Consider the following 22,512-nt stretch of genomic DNA (forward strand, 5'->3'; position numbering starts at 1 on the left):
GTCTCCAAGACCACAAGACCAGGGTTTTGAGCCCAAGTAGGCTGGCTCCAGAGCCCAGGCTCTGGCCCACTGCACAAGCAGGAGATTAGCATTCCCTCTGGAATTGGCCCTTCTGTGTGAAACCTTAAGAGCCGTGTTGGACAACAGCGTTCAAGTCTGTTCCTAGCTGCTGCTTCTGGCTAAATACCTCCTCTCTTTCCATCGTCCTTCACACCTGGTCCCCATCCCCTTAACCCTCGTTCTCCGTCTTCTCTTGTTTGCAGTGTGCCCACATCCCCCAGCCTGTACTGGAATTCACCAGCAGGGTAACTTGCCTCTTGGCCCTATAACCATAGGTAGAGGAAAGCTTACCCTCTTTCCAGCGTCATTTTGTGGATGAGGAAACTGGGGAGGCCCGGGGGGGGGGGGGGTCAGCAGCTTGCCTCACTGGCCTTCAGTGCATTCTGGGCCTGGCAGCCTCCACCCTGGGTGGCCCCATAGCAGACCAGAAACACTTCACAGCCACTAAGGCAGCCCTCCCTCCCAGTGCATTGTGTCCACTGGGCTGGCAGGTCTGCCTTTGATAGGTGCTTGGGCTGCACGCACCTCAGTTCCTGCATGTAGTGGCTGGGCTCCGTCTGTCTTCCCTCTCTGCAGTTGGTTTCTCCAGTGGCTTGGGGTTTTCAGGAGCTGGGACTGGCAGGGATAGGGCTGGATTTGCAAGCAAGTTTGGGTCCAGCCAGTCATGGCTTGACTCAGGGGAGCCCAGAGGGTGGGCAATGCCCTGGCTGGGCTCATTCACTGCCACCAAACCTCCATCTCCTCTGCTCTCATGCCATGGGGCAAATGCAGGCAAAGCTGGAACATGTGACTTTGAGCAAGTCATTTCACTTTGCTGAATCCCTATAGGGCTTTTCTGAAGATTCACTAATGGTGTGAAGGTGCCTCTCACGGAGCATGGCCAAGGACAATTTGTGGCTCTCATCTGCTGCGGGTGGGATGGGAGAGGTGGTGCAGAGGGCTGGATAGTCTGAGGGAGGAGGAGTTTGCTGCCAGCTTCTCTCACTGCCCTGGCAGCTCGTGTCCATAGTGCCCGTCTAGGCCATCTTCTGGCTCCTGGAAGGATCCACCCAGGCTGCTAGAAATAACCACGCAGACCATCAGCGGGCAGGGGTTGGGGGTGCCAGCATTCCTGAGACCACACTGGGTTCCTGGCAGTGTGCTGAAGGCTGGCCTTCTCACCCACATTGCCTGACCCTGCAAGTGGAATTGAAGACACAGAAGTTAGCAGGAGGGGACGTTACACCTAATCAGTGCTGTTAGGCCCTCTGGCCAAGCCATAAAACAAGAGAACGGGAGTGACACAGGCACTCCTTTTGAACTTCAATCCTCTCTAAACTGCCACTCCAGCCCCAGGGAGACCACAAAGCAGCAAGCAAGAGGGAGCCCCCTCAGGCCCCTCCTCAGAGGGTCAGAAAAAGCCCATTCGCTCCTCACCTTATCCCGGATGCTTAAAAAAATATTGTGGTAATGTAGGTCAGTGAACTGACCGGCACCACACACCAGCAGGATTACAGGGCCCGCCAGCCTGCACGCTGGCCCGCCTGGTCAGATGAGAACATAAACAAGAAGTGCTGGGAGCCCTCCGCTTCCCCAGCCCTAGGCTTTTGTTTATGTAGCACTTAAACCAACTTTGGGGTCGTTGCAGTCTGCCTTGAAAGCCCTGAAGCTTTTTGAAGTTCCCCTGAAGTTAATAAAATTAGTCTGCCCTCATTGCAAGTCCTTGGCTTGGGGGGGAAGATGGATCCTCCACCGTGTCTGTGGCATTTCGCTTTTTAAGTTAATATTCTATAACCAAAAGAAAGGGGGAGGCAGGGGAGAAGATGCAGTAGAAAGTCTTGTGAAATGCCTTCTTGCTAATAGGTAGCATGCCTTCCAGCCACCCCATGGCCCTGGTCACAGTGAAGCCCAGCCGTCAGGCCTACTGGAAGGCCGAGATGGGCCGCTGTGCTCCAGGCTCAGGGATGACCAGCTCTGGGGCATGCAGGGGAACTAGGCGCAAGGTGAGGCTGTTGGCTCCCTCTCGAATGAAATGTACCACCAACCACGAGTCCGCCTGAGTGATTTTCTTTTGCCCCCAAGGAGCCAAGAGTCACCTTTTGTCACCATTGTCTCCCTCCCCCCCTGCGTATCATGTGCATATTTACTGGGACCTGTCGTGGGTCAGGGCCATGTGAGAGAGAACTCCCAGTCTGTCTGATGAGGGACACAGACAGACCAACTGTCTGTGGTGAGGCAGAGCGGCCAGGCCTTGGGACAGGAGGTGCCTGCCACGTGGGGAGGCTGTCTGAAGGAAAGCTTGTCCAAGCTGAGCCTGGGAGGACTGCCAGGGGTCTGGCGTGGATACAGAGTTGGGAAGAGGGTGGCGGGATGATAGACATGTTCATTATATTCACTAGCTTGATGGTAGTGGTTTCATGGGTATCTATGTATATCTCAAATTACCAAGTTTTACCTAAAATATGTACATGCTGTTATATATCAGTTATGCCTCAATGAAGTGTTAAAAAAGATGAAAGACCACAGGCAGGACTGAGCATTGCAGATGTACCAACAATCACAGTTAGGTACGTGTTCCACTTTGACTTAGGCATTCAAGGAGCACACATATGGTAAGTGGTGTTTACATGCAGGAAATGCAGCTGTGGAGAAGAGAGCCATGTTTCTGCTTTCGCGGACCTGGGTCCTGCTTGGGAGGAGTAAACAAGTAACAGATAAAAAGGCGTAATATCAGGGATAATCTGTGCTCTGAAGACAGAGACAGGACCAGGGTGTGCAGAGGAGCAAGGGCTGGGATGCAGGGGGCCACAGGCATGAAGGCCTTGACTGGGGTCCTTGCTGGGCACCAAGGGCCTGCCCAGAGATGGGGACACCCTGTCTGCAGTGAGCAGTCCAAAGGCAGAATGTAATTACCTCCCACAAGGATATGCATGAGCCGCTTGAGGCAGGAGCTTTGATTTGTCCTCAGTGACATACCTGGCACGTGGTAGGCTCTCGATAAGTATTTGTAGGGAGAAAGGAAGGACATTATGAATTTGGGGTGAATTTTCTGCCTGGATTGCCCATTGGGTCCCTGTCGTGCCTTTTATAAGATGGTTCTCTAGGTAGGTTGTAAGCTCCTGGTGCGAGGACTGTGCCTTTATCATTTCTCAGCCAGCCATGATGCTGGGGACAGGTCTTCTGTCTCAGCTGGCTCTGTCTCACAGGCCAGCAAAGGCCTGGGACCCACCCGTCCTGCCCAGAGTGCCCCAGGGCTTCCCAGCAGCACCAGACCCGCCGGCTTCTCCAGCTTGAGGTGGGGGCAGTGTGTGTGTGTGTGTGTGGTCAGTGCGGTCTTTCTCTGCTTGAATGCTGCAGCATAGGCTCTCCAGAAGTTCGCCATGCTTGGGCTTGAGCTTCTACTGTGCCGCTGGCTCTGGCGACAAGCACTTCCCTCAGATCTCCCCTCTAACTGCCCTAAAGTAGGAATGAAAACCCCTTGCACACAGGGGTGCTCGAGGGCTCAGTGAGGCCCCGCTAAATGACTCTGTCATAGGCTGGGGTGCCCTGAGGCAGTCTCTTTCTCCTAAGGACAGGTGGCCTCTCCGCAGCACAGGCTCAACTTGGGACTGGAAGTGGCGCTGAGCACCTCTGGAATGGCTAATCCAGAGCCATCGAGTCAGTTCAGCTAAACATCCTGGGACCCCACTGTACCGGGCTAGGCTGCCGAATGTGAGAGGTAGCCCTGTCTCCCGGGCTCCGGCCAGGCTGGGAATGGAGCTCCACATGCAGGCCACTCTGGTGGGTGTAGAGACAGGACTTCTGGGAGCCGGGAAGCCCGGGAAAGCATTTGGGGCTGGTGACATCTGCTCGCCCTTGCTCTCCATGTCCTGTAGGTCAGAGGAGCCGGCTCCATTCATTTCACCCAGCAGCACCCACAGATGAGACAGAGCCCATGGCAAGCCAGCCCACAGGGGAGCTCTGCTGGAGCCAAGTCCTGAAGGACGAGGAGGAGTTCATGTGTGGGAATGAGATTTGTGAATTATAAAGGGCTGTGCAAGTGGAAATGATTATTCTTATCGTTATTTGTATCCAATTCATCCATCACCGGGGAGAGGAGGAATGCGAGTACCTTTTATCTGGCACTATGAATCAAATAGAATAGGATTTGTTTTTCTAAAGGGGTTTTAGGGTAAATGGGACAGTTTCTACCTTTCAAAACAATCCATCTGGGGCCCTTGGCCCAATCTTGGCGTCTTGGGCAGAAGTGAGATGTTTCTGAGGTTGAGGACAGCCCAGCCCACAGGGGTCCCCCATGAGTCTCAGCCTCAGGAGGAGAGCACGTGGAGGCCGCAGGTGCCACCGCTGGCAGCACTTCTGGCCCCCACGCTGCTCCCCAGGCTAGCGCCTGCTCAGACTCAACCCTGGTCCCCAGAAGCACCCAGGCCAGTGCACGGGGCCTGGAGAGCAGGAGGAAGCCTCCCCCGTTCCGCTGTGGCAGCCGTGTGGGACCCGGCATGCCAGATGCCAGGTGGAGCATGGGTCCTGCTCCACAGTAGCAGCAACTCTCAGGCTGAAGCTCTGTGTTAGCCTTTCTGAGGTCATCTGGGAGAGGGTGTAGTCTTTCATATGTGAGCGCATGCACACGTGCGTGCGCACACGCACACACACACCCTCTCTCTCTTTTACACAGACACCTGGCCCCTTCCTGGCACGGACCCTCAAAAAGAGCTGGGCAGAGCAGGGGAGGCCACCTGGGGGGTTGGGGAGCTTCAGGCCATGCCACCTTCTGTGAGGGAAGAGTGGCTCTTCAGCCTTTGCCATGCTCGGTCCCTGGGGAGAGGTTCAAGGTGAACATAGCTCATACTGAAATCAGGGCTGTACCAGGTTGGCTTTTTCACACACACGCATGCCCCTTCTGTCAACCTGAGCCTCCACAAAGAGGTGAGGGGCACAGGTTCAGCAGCAGAGGGCCCGGCCATGGCCAGCAGGGAGCCAGGGGAGCTGAGGCTTCTGCTGGGATGGGGGCAGGAGGGCATCCTGCAGAGGGGAAGTGGGGCTGTGGAAGAGATGTGGGCCAGGCTAGGAAGGATCTCTGACAGAGTGAGGAAGGCCTTGGCTGAACTACATACATGTGGAGTGAGCTGGAGCAGCAGAGACTGCGTTCTCAGACACTCCTTGTGGGAGGGAAAACCAGAGAGAGGGCGAGGCAGGTTCTAGAAAGCCTTGCTGCAGGATTCGGAGTGGATGTCATCCTCTCGACCTAGGGTGTCCATGCAAGCTTAGCTGAGGAGAGTGCTGCTAGCCATCATTAGACAAGTGCTCGAGGACAGGCAGGGTGCAGTGGCCACACAAAGGCAGGTGCAGGCAGGGCAGTTGTGGCTTCTGAGCTCCCTCTGCCCTGGGAGCTCTGTGACCTTGGACGGATAGCCTAACTCTCCTGTGCCGCTAGTTTGCATCTGTAAAGTGAGGAAAGAGTGCCTCCCTCCCATTGCTGCTGTGGTGCTGAGTGTGACCCCCATAAAGTTCTTGCAGGTGGCCTGGCAGTAGCCAGGGCTCACTGGAGGTCAGTGGTGATGGTGATGAGGGCTGGTCACCACATGGCCCCAGTGCATTCCATTGTCAGTGAGATGGGCAGATCACCAGGTGGGGGCAGGTGGTGGAGGGGTAGCGGCAGCAGGCCTGGCCTCCTCTAGCACACACTGATGCTCTCTCTGGGGCTGGGTGTGTGGGGACAGGTGATGGATGACCACAGCGTGATCGGCCGCTCCCTGTTCAAAAAGGAGACCAACATCCAGCTCTTTTTGGGCCTCAAGGTGTACCTATCCACTGGGGAGCTGGGGGTCATCGACAGCGCCTTCGGCCAGAGTGGCAAGTTCAAGATCCACATCCCTGGTGAGTGCAGTCACTTCCTCCCACTGGCAGGCACTGTGCAGGCATGGAGAGATGGTGGAGACAGTGCCTGGACAGTGCCCCTTGGCTCAGGATGCTCACCCTGCCTGAGCTGATGCACAGGGCCCAGCCCTCTCAACGTCATGGTCTCCTGTCCCATGGGCTTGTGGCTGGAGAGCCAGGGTGGGTCCTGCAGGTGCTGGTGTACAGTCAGCCTCTGGTCTGAGCCAGGGTCAAGGTGTGAGTCTGAGCTCCTGCTCCATAGTAAACCATACAGGGGTAACCTTGGGTGAATTACCTGGCTTGTCTGTGAAGTGCGATACCAATCCTGATCTGGGAGGTGCTTTGGAGGAAGAGTCGGTGAGAGAGACTGCTAGGGGCCTGGCATACTGCCCCAGTAGCCAGTACAGTTTCCCAGAATATAAGCTGCCACCTACTTTTTTGCCCGGTGGAGAACAATAGGTGCTGAGCCTCTGAGGGATCTGAGTTGGGACTTATCCATGGTGGGGTCAAAGGTGTGCCTTTGCTCTTGGGAATAGAGCCCTTGGATCTCTTTAGTTTGGTCCTCCCTTCCATCACTCCTGCACTTACCCCACACCCATCTTCTGGAGGTCCTGCCACACACCAGGCAGGCGGCCGTGGTCGTGGGAGGGGACAGGTGGGAACACATTCGGTGAGTATCTACTGTACGTCGCAGAAAAATAAAGTAGGGAGAGGGTGAGAAGCACTGTGTGTGTACCTCTGGACAGGGGCAATCAAGGAAGACCTCTCTGAGGAGGTAACAGTTGAATAGGGCCCTGACCAAAAGGGAAGGAGGGAGCCCCACTGACACCAAGGGAAGGAACACTCCGTGGAGAGAGGGGACAAGTGCAAAGGCCCTGGGGTAACAGTGAGTTTTGGTGTGCATTTGAGGAGTGATTGTTTGGCACGAACTGGGAGGCATGTGGGATGCCACTTTTCTTCTCCAGCATTGTGTTAGGCCAGTTCCCAAACATGCAGCAGAGTTGAAGGATGTTAAAGAGAAAGCCTGACTTCACATCAGCCTGTGGCTATACTTGGCCTATCTGCAGGACTCTGGGTTTTATTCTGTGAGAGTTGGAAAGCCATGGGGAGGTTCAGATCCGGTCAGCAACGTGCTATTGGTGTGTAGCTTCTTGAGTGAAATCTCCAGGTAGGGTAGTGCCCTGGCCGAGCAAGGAAACAGGAATGCCAGCTCCCTGGCAGCTCACCGAGTAAAGTCAGTACCCTCTGCTCTCCTGAGAGCCTGGCTGAGGGCCTTGCCTCCCGAGTCCTTCCACAAGCCCAGAACGTCATGTGTGGCATTTGCCATCTCGTGAGGAAGGGCAGCAGGCATCAGAGGCCTGCTTCCCTGTGGCTCTCAGAAGCACTGTTTGTACCCCGAGGTCTCTGTCAGGGTGGAGTTCAGCTCTGTCACAGTCAGAGATACTCCCTTGGGGCAGGCAAAGTGGCCCACCGATAGGAGCCTTTAGCCATGATACCAGGCTTCAGGCTCCTGTCCTGTCCTCTCCACTGCTCTGGTCATTACCTCAGCCAAACCGGGGTCCACAGTGCCCTGCTCTGGGTTCCAAGGAGCACACACAAGGCATGAGCCAGGCAGGCCAAGGTCCAGACCTCTGTTCCCAGGGCCCTGGGCCTGTACCTGTGGGGCCTTACTGGAAGGAAGGGTACAGGGCACTGGGAGGGCAGGAGGGGAGCTGCCTGGAGTTGGGGAGCTGCACCCTGGAACATTCATCCTCCCCCAGCTGTGGGGGCCTGCTGGTTCAGACAAGGGAAGGACAGCACCGTCTGTTTCCTTTTTGGGGGGTGTGTAGAGTCATGCTGACATTCCCCTCAGCTCCTCTTCCTTTAGCCTGAGGCAAGCTCAGAGTTGGGGTGTTCCCAGAACAGGCCAGAGTACAAGAGGAGGCTTGTTTGGGGGCCCTGGGTGCTGGGGTGGGAGTACAGGAAGGGAGACACAGTGCCGCTGCTTCAGTCAACTCAAGTTCACATTCCTTTGTTAGGTCAGTGTTGCCTTTTTAATAGGTCTGCTTCCTGTTTGTGGCTTTTAAGCTTTTTATTAAATATAACTGGTCAGATTCCTTCATCCCACCCACCCCACTCCTCACCCCCCTCCTGCTTGTCTTTTCCTGCCGATTCCTCCCATAAAGAATTACTTTTAACCTTTTTGAAGTGCATTAATTGTGAAAGAATCTTCAGTGAACCTGAGACACCCAGTGCCAGGTGGAGGAGGAGGAGCGTTGCTGGCTGCAAGCTGTAAGAGCTGGGGTGCGGAGGCCCAGGGCTTTGGTCCTATCTAAGGCTCCCAGAGCAGAAGCAGTTCAGGGGAGCTGTCCAAGCCCCCAGATTGTGGGTGGAGCTGGGATCAAATGTGGCCTATGGGCCTTGGTGTTAGCTCTGCAGGGCAACACAGTGGGCAAGGCAGACTAAAGATCATCTAGATGTCCTCCCATCTGCCCCTGACTCCCAGCCTGGGTGCTCCCTGGGGCCTCTCACTTCCAGTGACAAGGCCAGATGCCAACAGGGCCTAGCAGGTGTTGAAGAGACCAGGTGGCAGGCAATAGGGAGTGGTGGGGACCATGGTGGCCTGCTACTCAGGTCTCTTGCTGTAGGCCAAGGAATCTAATTTTATCTGATTTCATTTTTATGTAAAACTTCCTGATTAAAAATATAAAACTGTCCAAACTAAACAAAACATACCTTTGGGCTGGGTTTGGCCCATGGCGACTTGTAACTCCTACTTGAATTTCAGGACCAACACTTACTCCTCAGGTTCATGAGTCAAAGGTGAACCGTAAAATGGGAACAGTGTTTTATGGAGCCGTAGATCCTGACCTCTGAGACAGGAGTCCTGACACTAAGCCCATGGCTTCCCCCAGAAGATAGTCTCCGAAATGAGAGGGGCTAGAGGGATAGCCCCACCTGACACCCAAGGAGCTGACCCAGAAAGTCTTGGGGGGGGGCCTCAAGATTGGGAACCCCACATTTACATAGCTACTCCCTTCAAGAAAGTGGCCTCTGTTTGTAAGTCCTGGGAGGCTGGGAGACCCTACAAGATGAGCTAGGAACCCACTGGGTTGCACTGCTACAGAGAAGGAGTAGGTAGAAGACTTCGCAGGCAGAGTTGAGGCTCCTCCTGAGGATCCTGCCCATGGCATAGTGTCTCTGCTTCCCAGGTACTGGGCGCTACATTGTGGAGCCAGGTCCAGTGGCCTTCATCTCCAGGTGGGCCTAGGGAGCAGCGGGGCTGAGTGCCTGACTCATGGTCTGTCTGGGTGGCCAGCCTGTCCCTGCCTGCCCTGCCAGCCCCAAGAGAAGTGTCAGGGCTTTGGGGAGCCGGGCTCTTGGGGTCCACGTGTGGGTGGAGACCCCCCTGTGCAGGGTGGCCTGGCCTGGGCTGCCACTGCTCATGCTGGCGAGTGCTGCCCTGCTCTTCCCGTGCCGCCCTCCACTCCACACCAGCATCCCAGCACCAGCTGCCACCAGCCCCACACACCCCACTCTGCAAGGGAAATGAGCTCCTTGATGACTTCCTGCCAGAGAAGAGTCAAGGGGAGGAAGACACTTGTCCCTCCTGACAGCTATGAGCCACCCCTTACTGACTCTAGGGGAGAAGGTGAGCATATGCATGTATTTTGTCTTCCAAAACAATGCCTCAGAAACCTAAAGTTACCCAGTAGGCGATATGTGTACCTTGGTACGATATGGCAAGCTCTTTGAGTGGCCCATCTCCCACATTGTGTTCCTGGACCTGCCAGTTTGGGGAGGATTGTACGTAGTCTGTGCTAGTAGAACGGGTGGGGATGGCCTGCAGTGTGCGTGCAGCTGACGGCCTGGTCACTGGAAAACCCTAGGCCCCAAGTAACCGCTGGTTGACATGCATCACCACCTCGAGTCAGGTGACCACACGACTCCCAAGTGAAACTGACCATGTCACAGAGCTCCGAGCAGACACGCACCTTGGAAAGGCCAGAACTGGTGTTGCTGAGAACCACAGCCACTGGCCACAGCAAGGACCTCGTCCTCCCCCTGGGCCTGTCCTGCCTGCCAAGACCCACACTCCTCATACGTGTCAAGAAATTGACCTTGCTGTGAGGCAGCCGGGCTCTCAGTCAAACCTGGAAGCAGAGGTCTCGGGCCCCACTAACTGGCACTTAGGATCCTCAGATTTGGGTGATCTTTTAAGACCCTTTCAACTTTTACTAATCACAACTAAATGGACTCTAGGCAGATGAGAAAAGAAAAGAAAGAAATGTGTGGAGTTGTACTCGCGGTAAGAAACCAGAAGAACTTCTGCTTACTGCTCTTCAGGAGGAGCGTCACTCGGGAGCCAGGACAGCCGCCTGAGGGGGCCCCGGGAAGCCCACAGGAAGGCTAGCACCCGCGGCGTTGAAGTATCGCCGTTTGACAGATGAGGGCCCCGAGGCCTGGAGGATAAGCAGTGAACTTGCCCAGTGTCACATAGTGTCACACAGCAGGAAGCCTGAGTAGGATTGAAGCCAGATCACCCCGCTGCCGACCACTCTGCCCACGACTCTCCCTGAGCCCTGGCTCCTCCCGTGCAGGACCGGTGGGGAGGCGAGAACGCGCAGCTCTGTCCCTCAGGCTGTGTGGGAGAAGGGGACCGTTGTAGCCATTCTGCTTGGCGGGGCCTCGAGCAGAGGGCCTGAGAGATGCAATGGGGAGGCTGCCATGTGGCCCCATGGCAGAGTGGCACATCTGGAGAACCACGGCCTGCTCACCTCTGGTCGGCGTTCTGAGGAGGGTCCCTAGCCACCACGGCTTTAGCTTCTGCCCCCTGCAACCACCTCCAGGTGTTCAGGGCTTCGGTGTACCATCCCAATCCAAGCCAAGGGGGATGGCTTTCCATGGAATAAGAAATGCTTGCACGCATGAATAAATGAAGTCTATTCAGTGGAATAGGCTGGACTGGAATGAACAAATGAGTGAACCCAGGCCTGTGGGGGCCAAGGAGCCTGGTGCCTGGTGTGCTGTGGGCCTCCCCAGCAACGCCTCCAAAGGGGGAAGGCACCAGTGTCATCAGACCCCCTCAGCACAGCCATCTCCTCATGACGTGGCTTGGGGGGGTTCTAGTTCTCTAAAGAGAACTTGAAGGGGGAGGGTGCCAGTCCGTCCAGCTCTGCAAACTCCAGTGGAGGCTCAGGGCTGGGGACGCAGAGACCATTTGACCCGAGTCCTGCCCCAAGGCACATCCCCGGGGGAGACACGAAGGCACAGACCAACAGTTTGCAGTTAGCATGGCGGGTGTCCACAGGGGTAGAGGGCCAGGAATGCGGTGGGGAGAGTGGCCATCCTGAGGGAGAGAAAGGGCAGACTTCCCCGAGGAGTTGCTGTCCAAGCAGGGATTGGGAGGGAAGAGGAGAAGGAGGTATGTGGAGAGAGCTGGGGTCAGATGTGTGTTCTCTAGAATCCTGTGGCCAGCAGAAGCCACGGATGGGGAGCGCAGGCCCCGGCCCCTGGCTGCCTGCTCTGGGCTTCATTTTCTACGCCTCTGCCATGGCTGTGGGAATGCTCACCTCACCTCCCAGGGCCTCATTCCTCCCTCACTGCCCAGACCACTCCGCAGACCCAAACCAGAGCCCCTCCTCTGTGGAGGGACACCTGACTCCAGACCACCACTTGGTGCTCCTCTCTGGCACTGCCCAGGGCACTGGTGCAGGAGGAGGCCAGGGCTGAAAGGATGGAGCCTCTCCATTTAATCCGGCTCTAACCCATTCTACTCTAACCCTTGATCACAGCTATACCACTAGTAAGAGCCCCGAGTCTCTCCCTGCCTCTTAAGTCCCCAGGGAGATGCACAGTGGCTACCAGGAACAAGGGGTGCAGAGGCCCTACCAGCTCGCTCTTTTCTCAGAAGCTCTTTCGCAGGACTCAGTTCAGGCAGACCATCCTAGCACCCGTGTGCTGAAACAGCCTCCCCTTTGTGTCCCAAGACTCCAGGGGCAGCCCCGCACCTCCGTTCATCTGTCTCTCGTCAGCTGTTTATCAGGCCCTTCAGGTGCCCGGCCTTGTCCAAGGCCTGGAATGTGACAGAGGGGAGGGAGGTCCTGAACGTTGGCTGGAGAAGGAGAGTCGTGCAGTGCTCCATCTTAGCCTGAGCACCCAGCAGGGCAGCACCACCTCTTCTGCCTCACCAGCTCTCGGCGCCCAGGTTGGCCTAGGAGGGTGGGTGGACCAGGCCAGGGCTGTAAGTGCTACAAGCCCAGTTCCTTGGAGGGTCCCTTGATGCAGCACAGGGCATGGTCTGCAGAGACAGGCAGCCCCTTTTGATTGTGGCAGGCCATGCCCACCTGGAGCTTCAGCCCCTCAGTGCTAACACCAAGGAATAATTCTGATTCCAAGCAGGGGGTAGGGATTAGATCACTAAGCCCTGCCCGCAGTATCTGACCTGTGACAAGGGCTTTGTGAATGGTATCTGGGGTTGTGTGTTGTTTTCACCCACGAGGTACCTGCCCTTGCCTGGGGTCCCACGTGCCCACCGAGGGCCCTGCCCCCACGGCGAGCAGGGGGAGTTACCATCTTTCAAGCTGAGTTTGGCTCGGCTACCAGGACCCCTCCCATTTATTGACCCTGGAAGGCACTTTGCATTTGGTCAAAAGCAAGGATTATACATTTCCCTTCTGATTGAACACAGAGTCCCAGGTGTCCCCCTGGGCCTGAGCAGGTGATTGGTGAAACACGAGACACGTGGCTTCTAGGAGCTGTCCGGGGATGTTATCAGCAGCCAAGAGGGAGTGGGGCCGCCTGGGGAGTCTGCAGCCTGAGAACCACAGCAGGGACAGCAGCCATCCAGGAAGGCAGCAGGCAGGACCCACAGTGAGGATGATGACGCCAGTGGCACAGACAGTGGCCGCTCTGGAGCCCTCACTCTGTACCAGGGAGCGCGCCCCCACATCGCCAGACCACTCCATCCTCCCAGCAGTGCCCGCATTTCACTGAGGAGGGGCCCAAACCAGTACGGAGCCCACGCACCTTGCCTAAGGTCGCATGGTAGGAGGAGGAGGAGGACTGGGGCTGAGTGCAGCAGTGGCCAGGGCACACCCCGAACCATGGCGCACCCCCCCATCCGAGCTCAGAGATGGCCAACTGGCCGGGATGCACAGTCGCCTGGCACGAGCGCACTCCACCTCTGTCTGGTTCTCTGCTCTCACCTTCTCTGCCTCAGCAGCAGTGCTGGGTTCTGGGCACACAGGCTCCAAGAAGACACGACCCGCTCTGGGAGTTCTCAGTCGATCGCTCATCTATTCAGCAATGAGTGTTTGAGCCCCTCTTGTGTGCCATCCCTATGCTGCCGTAACAAGTAACCACAGGCTAGGCGGCTGAAAACAGGGACGCCATCATCTCTGTTCTGGAGGCTGAAAGTCCAGGATCAAGGTGTCAGCAGGGCTGGTTTCTTTAGTGGCCCCGCTCCTTGGCTTGCAGATGGCTGTCTTCTCCCTGTCTCTTCACATGGCTGCGTGTCTCTGCATATCTCTGTCCTAATTCCTTTTTCTTATAAGGACACCAATCAGATTGGATTAGGGCACACCATTATGACCTCATTTTACCTTAATCACCCCTTTAAAGGCCCTGTCTCCAAATTCAGTCACATTCCGAGGTGCATGGGGTTAGGACCTCAGTGTGTGAAGCTGGGGGGGACACAATTCAGCCCATCGCATTGGGAAGATGAATGCATCTCCCAAGCATTCGTAACTTGGCAGCCCTCACCAAGCTGTGCAGGGAAGGGGTGTGGTGCTGTGAGAGTATAGAGCAAGACTGACTAAGTCCGGGGTCAGGAAGGCTTCCTGTGGCAGTGGCATGGTACAGAGCCCTGGAGGATGAGTAGGAGCCCTTCAAGCAGAGTAGGGACAGTGTCCCAGACAAGGAGGGGCCTGAGCAGAGCTCTGAGGCAGAAAAGATTGGCATCTTCAGGGATAACTGGGCCCAGGAAACTGGAGGGGGATGGGGGATGGAGACATGAGTGGGCAGGGGCCACCATGTGGGGTCTGGTGAACCCCAGGAGGCTGTTCATCTCTACCCTAATGCAGAGAGGAGTTGTTGGAGGGCCTGTGGTGGGGCGTAACGTCAGATTTCCCTTGCCAAAGATCCCTTGATGCAGTGTATGAAAGGTCATCTTCCTACCAACCCTAGGAAGAAGTATTGTTACCCCCGTGTCACAGATGAGGCTCAAAGAGCCATGCCCCACCCCACTCCTCTCCCACCCCACGCACATGCTCTTGTCAAGGCCCTGGGCTGCGTTCACAGATGTGTCAGAGGCATGGACAGCAGGCAAGCAGCAGGGACCCTGTGGTGTCCTGGTGTCCTGTGGTGTCGAGGCGTGCCTCTCAGAGGGGTTCGCAAAGGGCCATGGGGCTATGGGGGGACTGCCCCCAAAGGGCATAAGCAAGCTGAGCAGATGCAGGGAGATGGCATCAGAGACATGGCCAGGAGCCACGGCAGAAGTGTGGGTCTGTGGGAAGCCACCAGAGGCAGGTCTTAAGTGAAAGACTGACTTGATGCGATTTGCATTTTTAAGCGATCCCTGTGGCTACCCTCTGGAGAATGGTTTAAGGAAGGCCATGGGGAAAGCGGGGAGGCAGAAGGCTGCAGCAGTACACAGTGATGGTGAGGCCTGTGTCATGTGCATGGGAATCCAGAAAGGCTTCCCAGAGTAGGTGATCCTGGAACAGAAGGCTGACACCATCAGTGGACTTCCCCAGGCCAATCACAAGGAAAGGAGAAAGCTGTGCTCAGAAGCCTGAGTATTCAGGCGCCTTTGAGGATTGCAGCAGGGAGCAGCAGGAAGTGCCACAAGCCAGGGCCACCAAGGGCCTCGTGGGCCAGCCCTGGCTTGTGGAGTCAAGCCTGCAGGGGAGGCACTTAGTGGGGACCCAGCATGGTCCCGAGGTTCCTCCCTGGGGGAGGAGGGAATGGCTTGGAAGGAACACAGCTGGAGGCCCAAGTCCCATGAGAGAAGTACTACTGATGGGGCAGGAGGGTGTACATGGAGCGGGCTGGGAGCCAGGGTGCCAGGTGAGCCTGTACTCTGCTTTCCCAGATAGGAACCACAGCTCTTGGCGCCCCCCCTAGGGTGTCACGGCCCTGTTCTCACCATGTCCGAAAGGATGGGCACAGGTCTACACACAGCAGAAAGGTAGCTCTCCGGTCCCTGCTGCCCAGGCATTGCTGCTGGCCCTGAGCATAGGCACAGGCGTGCACCTGGACCCCCAGTGTGGATTCTTACCCTGCAAGGCAGAGTCCTGACCTCTTTCCACGGGCCTAGCTCACAGATGCTGTGAGACTGCGGCACCATGGACCAGTCCTCAGCCCTGAATCCAGGAACTGGAACCAGCTGCTTGCTTATGTCCCTGTCGAATGGTACAGGGAGGGAGACTAAGCCTTGGAAACGAGGCCCCAAGACAAGCTTAGCACCATGGCTGGAACCGTGCCTGTCACCTGCCTGGCTGTATCCCTGGCTCATCAGGCACCCAACAAAGCCAGCGCCACAGGAAGATTCCCTTGTCCTGGTGCCTCACCCCATCAGGAAGGCAAGGCAGCCCTGTACCAGCTGCTCTCCCGCAGGCCTGCCCTGATGGGAGCTGGCTGGCAGCTCAGGCAAGTTCTGGAAACGGGAGTTAGAGCTGGGCCCCCAGCTGCCTGCATTTGTGGGCCTGACGGTCCCTTGTCCCTCCCTCAGTTGGGAGAGCTGGGCCTCCACGACTTGCCGTGGCACAAGTTTCATGCACTTTACAACGTCCACATATGGCCCTGCTGCCCTTGGGCTGTGCCGGGATGCTGCCGCCACCCAGCCCAGGCCCTGCTCCCGTCTCCAGCTGTAACGGCTTATGGTCCATGGTGCCGGAAGTGCCTCCTGTGTAAACAAGAATTGATGAAGTTTTCTGCCTTTTGCTTTTAAGAAAGAAGCATTTCAGGATCAACCGTCCATGTTGTAGACAGTGATCCCCGGGTACAGTAGCTCAGCTAAGGGCATTTGGGGCAGCTCACTGCCTTCAGAGCCGCTGAAGGCAGCTACTGCCTTCAGAGCCGCTGTTTGCATTTGATGAACATGGCTGTAATGATCCATTCTTGGGGTGCTGGGAGGCTTAGGCCAGGGTACAAAGATGCCCAGATCTGCCTGCCTTGTGCTGGCACCCAGGCCTGGAAACGCAGGCCCTTCCAGGTGGGAGCTGCAAGGCTGACGCTGCCATGTCCCAGCGGACAGACACTGCTCAGCTCCACACTGATGTTGCTGGACTGCAGCACAGCCACGTGATCAGATCTTCCCATTTTTCAAGAGAAACTGAGGATCGGGTTTTTATATGAAATCTCCCAGTTCTCTGATGGGACCATCATATCTGTCCTCTGTTGGGGCCAGGTCCTTGATGCGCTGCCTCTCCATCCTCCTGCAGCCCCCATCCCATTTTCCTGAAGGGTACACTGAGGCTTGGAGGAGCTAGATGATCCGCCCAGCAGACCCTGGAGTCCCCAGCAGAGTTGGGCATTTCTCATGGTCACCGTTCCGTGGAGAGGCTTCTGGAAACCCAGCAAGAAAAAGTGAAAACTCGTCTTGGTGCCAAAGGGAGGGGCCATGAGAAGTCCTGAGGTTGTGGGGATTGTCGCGTTCCCATAAATAGGCCCTCGCACAATAGGCCATTAGTTGCGTGTTCCCTCTGGGGTTTGAAGTGAAACTGGTTTTCTTTTCCTTTAAAATGTGCTCTCCCCACCCACCCACCCAGTCGCAACTGTAGACTCTGGCGCAGATTCCTGGGCAACCTCAGTAACCTGTCCTTGGGGCTTCATCAGAGTTCTTAGCTGGCTGCCTCAAGAGTGGCCCCTGCCAAGCCCAGATTGACTTTTACTGAAAGATACTGGCAGGACTGAGGCTGGTGCATGCTTGGCATTTCCTGCCCCCTCTAGGAGGTGGAAGCAGGGGACCTTCAAAGAACAAGAGCTTTGGAGTCGGCCAGACCTGAGTTGGAATCCTGGCTAGAATATTAACCTTTCAGCACCTTGGTGTCTTCATCTATAAGATGGGTTATTTTGAGAGTTCCCCTGCCCAACCTTTCAAATACTTTCAACCATACTGAGAAGTTGGAAGAATAGTTTATTGAATACGCATATTCCCTTGGATTTCACGTTTGTTGACATGTTGTCACCTTGGTTTTCTGTGTGTGTGCTGAACCATTGGAATGTTAGCCATGGAACGCCAGTGACACTGGCATACGTCAGTGCATGCCCTGGGAACAAAGGCATCCTCCTATACAACCACAATATGATTCTCTCTCGAGAAACTCAAAGTCCGTCTAAGACACAGCCCACTTTCAGATCCCCCCAGCTGGCCCAATAACGTCTTTTTTAAAACTTCTCCCTGATGGAGGATTCTGGGGAGGCTCACACCCTGCATTTGGCTGTCACGCCTCCAGGGGTTTTGGAAGAGTCCAGCTTATCTGTTTCCCACATGCGCTCTTTGCGTCAGTCTGGTATTTCTTCATGACTGGGTTCAGGTGGTGCATTTTTGGAAGGAACCCCACAGAGGCACTCTCATGTCCTTCTTAGTGCATCACCTGGGATGGATGTGACGTCAGTTTGCCCACAGTGGGCGATGGAGTTGTGATGGCTGGTGAAGGTGGTTGTCAGCAGGGTCAAGGAAGAGATGGAGACAGCCCGTGGCCCAGAGATAGCTGGTGTGAAGGGGGCTCAGGGCCGCACAGCTGCTGAGCTGTGGCCTGTGTGGAGGAATGGCACCAGGAAGTCCCTTTGGAAGTCAAGGTTGAGGCCCTGGTCTGGCAGCAGTGAGGCAGAACTGGCTCTCTGGGGCCCCATGCAGGAGTGTCCTACCCCTTTCCCAAGGCCCTGTGCCGGCTAAGCCAGGGCCTGTGCAGGGAGGAGCTGCTTCTTCCCAATGCCTGTAGAGTCCTCTGTCTTTGTCTCTGTCTCCCTCCCTCCTTTGCTCCAGCTGTGGCCCTCTCCTGTGATTAGCATCAGCCCTGAATACAGGGAACTAGTTTCTGCCCCTCCCCACGGGGGCACAAGTATGACAGAGATGACCACAGAAAGTTAAGAAGCATGACAGGGGCCCCACGTGCCATGGGGACAGGGAGGATGGGGTGACCACTCCTTTCCAGAGTGGGCTGGGAGTTTCCCAGATACAGTGAGTCTTGAGCTGGCTTGAAGGTACAGGGGTTTTCCCAGGTAGAGAAAGGGAGGAAAGGCATTCAGGACACAGGGAACAGAGTATGCTAATGCACAGAGGCTAGAAGGAGTTTGCCATACTCACTTCTTCTAGTGTGGGGGACGTTGTTCTAAATGCATTATATGTTACTAATTCATTTAGTTTGGTGTGTTTAAAATCGTGGTTTGGGAACAGTTTTTTTTTTAAAGCGGTGGAACTTTTTTCCCCAAAGTCTTACATGTCTTACACAGTTGAGCCCCTGGAGATCCTTCTTGCTATTCACCTTCAGTCCCCAGCCTGAGGCCCTGAAGCCCATGCTTGGCATCTGGCCTTTGTCAGTCAGGTCAGGCTTCCTGGGTGTCAGCACTGCTGACATTTGGGGCTGGGTTGTTCCCTGTAGTGGGGGCTGCCCTGTGGCATGTAGGGTGTTTAGTGGCATCCCTGGCCTCTGCTTCCTGAGGACCACTAGCACACCATGCTACCCCACCCCACCTTCCCTCTCCCGTTGTAACAACAAAAAACTTCTCTTGACATTGCCAAATGTCTCCTGCAGGGCAAAATCATCCCCCTCCCCCCCACCCCCGGTTAAGAACCACTGGTCCAAGTAGATGGTAGAAGCCACAGTGGGTGGTATGCAGGCAGGGACACAGTGGGAAAGCTCTCCCAGGCAGCTGGTTGGAGAGTGAGAGACGAAGGCCCCAAGCCTGGGGCAGTGAGCATGTGGAGAGCAGGGCAGGGGGCAGGGCGGACAGGCTGCGGTGACTCCACACCTGCTGGGTTCAGAATAAGGAGGAGTAGCAGGGGGCACCCCGAAAAGACTCCACCTCAGCCTCCTCTGGATACCGTGTGGCCAGCAGGGTGGGCCTCAGGAATGCCTCAGGTCACAACCCACTCAGCCCAAGCGCCTGCACTGTCTCAACACAGCAGTGCTGTGTTCCCTAAGGTCTTGTGTTCTGGCATGTCCTCTGGGCGCTGGGGTAATGGAGGCCCCTGAGATCTGGACCTAGCACTCTTGAAGGGAGGGAGAGGCTTTTTCCAGCTTCACATGTGCCAGGAACATAGCACCTTTACCTGGATTCTTACAAGTTGAGTGAAACTTCTTTGAGAAATATTTCTCTTTGTTTAGCACTCTCTAAAACTTTCCAATTTTTTACCAGTTTGTGAGTTTAGGGGAAATTCGTATTTTTCCATATGAATTTATGCTACCTAAGTAAAATCATCAGAGTCAACCGATTATTTGCTTTAATGTTTCAGGCAGTGCTAAGGGGAACTTTTGTGATTGGCTAAGTACTGTCTCTCCAGAAAGCCTTAATATAACAAACAACCAGCAGTCTTAAATACCTGAAAGAAAGTCTCGGAAATCAGAAGCCAGCCCCACATCCTATCACGGAACAATCTTGGCTCAGGCAATTCTGCCAGATCTCGTGTCTTAATCCCCAGTGCCCTGGACTGCCGTGGCAGCTGGTCATGCGCCCCAAACCTTGAGACCTTGAAGGACATGTGTGAGTAACAAGAACCGCCCTGTGCATCAGTTCTCCTGTATTCCGAATTTACCACGTTAACTGAAACACTTAACACATATTCAGAGAGCCGTGGTAATTAGTGTTATTAATGAAGGGGTGTGGCTGGCCTTCCCAGCCAAATGCTGGAGCACAGAAAAGCCTGTGACCAGAGGGCCAGGCATAGCGCAGACTGGTACAGGCTCGGCTGCTGGCTGGTATTCAGCCCTTGCCCTGTGCCAGACTCTGGTCCTCGATGCTTTACATAAATTACACGATTGCGCTTTTGCAAAGCCCTTCAGTTGGGAACTATTCATAGGTTAATCACTCGCCCTGGGTCTTACACTTGGACAACCCTCTGACTTTGGTGGCCACACTATGCACAGCCCTCCTGGGAGAGACTGCGGTCAGGACAGAAGGGAGCCAGCCCAGCTCACGCTTCTGCAGGTGATCCACGCAGGTGCTGAGCATTGTACCTGTGAGGTCAGCGCTCACCCAGGGTTGCTGCCGCTGTGGCTGCCACTCCAGCAAACCTCGGAGCTCTCCCCGGGCTCCTTCCGGTCAGCAGGTGCGGTTGTTGGGGGCGGGGGGGGCAACACTGGTCACCGCACCAATACGAGCCGTTGGAGAGCCGCCCCAAGGCTGGGGATTTGGTGGCCAGAGTCTCACTTGGTCTCCGTGGTATAGATGTCTCAATGAGGCCCTGCACAGGTCACAGAGCTAGGCACTGGAGGGGTAGCTAGGTCTGGGCCCCACACCGTCCGACCGCAAAGAGAACTGGGAGACAGCAGGATGTAGGATTCCAGGGGGTCTAGAGCCAGGCTGGCCAGAGCAAGGACAGAACCTGGCACCCAGTGTGTACTCCTGGGGCTCACCTCGCTCTTGCCCTCATTCTCCCCTGGGACCCTCTCACCAGGCCACACAACCACTTGAGTCCAGCTCACTTGGTGAGCTGTAGGTGGCATTGGCTTGCTTCGGTAGCTCCTGTCCCCAGGGAGCCACCCGTGGTTCACATAGGGCCCAGCCCTGGGCCAGAGGGGGCTATTGCTGCCTGCTAGTGAGTCAGGTACTTATGGCTCCTAGCTGAGGCTCCTGTGGCCCCATGTTTGTTTAATTATGGCTCAAAGGTCATCTCCAGACAGCTATCCTGGCAGGACTGGGTCACTTCTGGATGGGAGCAACCAGAAAGACCCAGATGCCATGTGTTAATCCTAAACCAGTTCTCACTCATTGTAACAGTTGCATGGTCTCAGAGAGAAAGCTTAAAAATCTGGAGGAAAAAATGCCACCCAGAGTCTGCTCACCCAGTGGCATCCCAGTAGACTTCTGGTTACATCTCCATCTAGGACTTCTTCAGGTATCATTTGGTGTGGGCAGAAAGAGCCCAGGGTCAAGAGTGAGAGTTTAAGCGCCCCCTGTCATTAACGGCTGAGACACCGGAGTAGCTCCTCTGCCTCCCAGGCTTGCATCTCTCCTGTGGAGGAGGGTGGCGGAGAGAACGGTGTGGAGCTGCGTGTATGAAGAAGCCAGCTCAGAGTTCAGTGTAGAGAAGAGGTTCGGTCAGTGATAGTGCTATTGTGTGTGGTACCGCAGCGCTCACCCGGCGCACCCCGGATCTTCCCTTGGTCATCTGTCGTGCTGGTGCTCAGCCTCCCCAGCCCAGGCTCCCAAAGGCTGTGTGGTGCTGTGCTGTGGGACTGTCCCGCAGTTACTTCCCCATCTCCCTCCTGTTAGGTACCTACGTGTTTTCTGATTTTTCCTGTTGTAGCTAACATCTGAAGTCATTTTTGAACTTTTGTCTTTCTCATTCATTGGGCTGCAAATTTGGGCTCTTCTGTCTGTGGACACTTCCTTAGTCTCCCATAGATTAGTTTGCATGAGCAGATGAGGGGTGACTCAGGGAGACCCCATCCCAGTGCCTGGCAGGAGTGAGGGCAAGTATATACAAGCTGAATAGGGGCATGAGAGAAGTTGGCCAAGACTTGTGAGTTCCTTCAGTGTTTGTGATTCAGTATCAGCTAGAATTTTTAGATGTAGGCATGGAAAACACTTATATATGTTCTGTATTTTGCTTATAACAATGTCATTTGTGGTAATTAACTTTACCACAAATCTGAAGGGAGATCCTATTATAAAATTAACAGTTACTGAAATTTTCGTTTTACCGGTGAGGAAACAGAAGCACAGAGAGGTACAGGAACATGCCCAAAGTCACACAACCATGGAGCCCCAACGCTGGGATTGGAATCCAGGCTATCTGGCTCCAGGGTCCTCGCTCTTCTCCCTCTGCTCCCCACCTCCGACAATTCACCCTCTCATCTCCCCTCTCCACCTTGCCTGATTTCAGGGCCCAAGGTGAATTCCAGAAGTTCCAGTTTTGGCTTGACCCCCTCTGGGGCAGCTAAAGGAATGCCCTGGATCTGTTTTCCTATATAAAAATGGGGAGTGTTCCCCACCCTCAGGGTTGTGATGGGTAAGTGAGCAAATGTATATGACGTGCCTGGATCCTGTTAAAGGTCAATAAATCTGAGTTTCCTTTCCTCTGCACGTGGGCAGAGGGACAGACAGTCACTTGGGGCGTCAAGCATAGGGTACCATCTTTTGTATTTGTGTTTAGTGAAGTTTAGTGTTTGTGTTTCTCAGGAGATTGGTAAATGTACTAACTCTTCAGATGACCTCTTCTGGCGTCTGGTTGTTGGGTAAGCACTCACTTCTGTGGCTTCTGTCACCCCTGCTTACCGTGACCTGCAGAGTCCAGGCTCCTGGAGTAGAGTCCAGGCTCGTTAGCATGGCATTTGCCTTCCTCCCACCCAGCCTCCCGCCAGCCTTCTCCTCCACTTCTGCCCTGTCTTGGCCGTAGGCTGCCCTTCAGCCCTTCATCGGACCACAGTGGCTGTCCCTCATTCTGCTATT

General features: G+C 55.3%; 1 protein-coding gene across 2 annotated transcripts in view; it reads left to right on the forward strand.

Moving 5' to 3' along the window:
- Positions 1 to 22,512, forward strand: part of EEFSEC (eukaryotic elongation factor, selenocysteine-tRNA specific) — a 257,743-nt gene that overhangs the window by 205,354 nt on the left and 29,877 nt on the right. The window contains exon 6 of one of the 2 annotated variants that reach the window (XM_028101802.2): positions 5,757 to 5,913. The exons of the other annotated variant lie outside the window; for it this stretch is intronic. Within the exon in view, the coding sequence (XP_027957603.1) occupies positions 5,757 to 5,913 (157 nt within the window). The remainder of the gene's footprint in view (positions 1 to 5,756; positions 5,914 to 22,512) is intronic. 2 annotated transcript variants of the gene reach the window in all.

Source organism: Eumetopias jubatus, unplaced genomic scaffold, assembly GCF_037043125.1.
Source record: "Eumetopias jubatus isolate StellerSeaLion01/CBP00866 unplaced genomic scaffold, mEumJub1_p1.0 scaffold_1, whole genome shotgun sequence".
Classification (NCBI taxonomy): domain Eukaryota; kingdom Metazoa; phylum Chordata; class Mammalia; order Carnivora; family Otariidae; genus Eumetopias; species Eumetopias jubatus.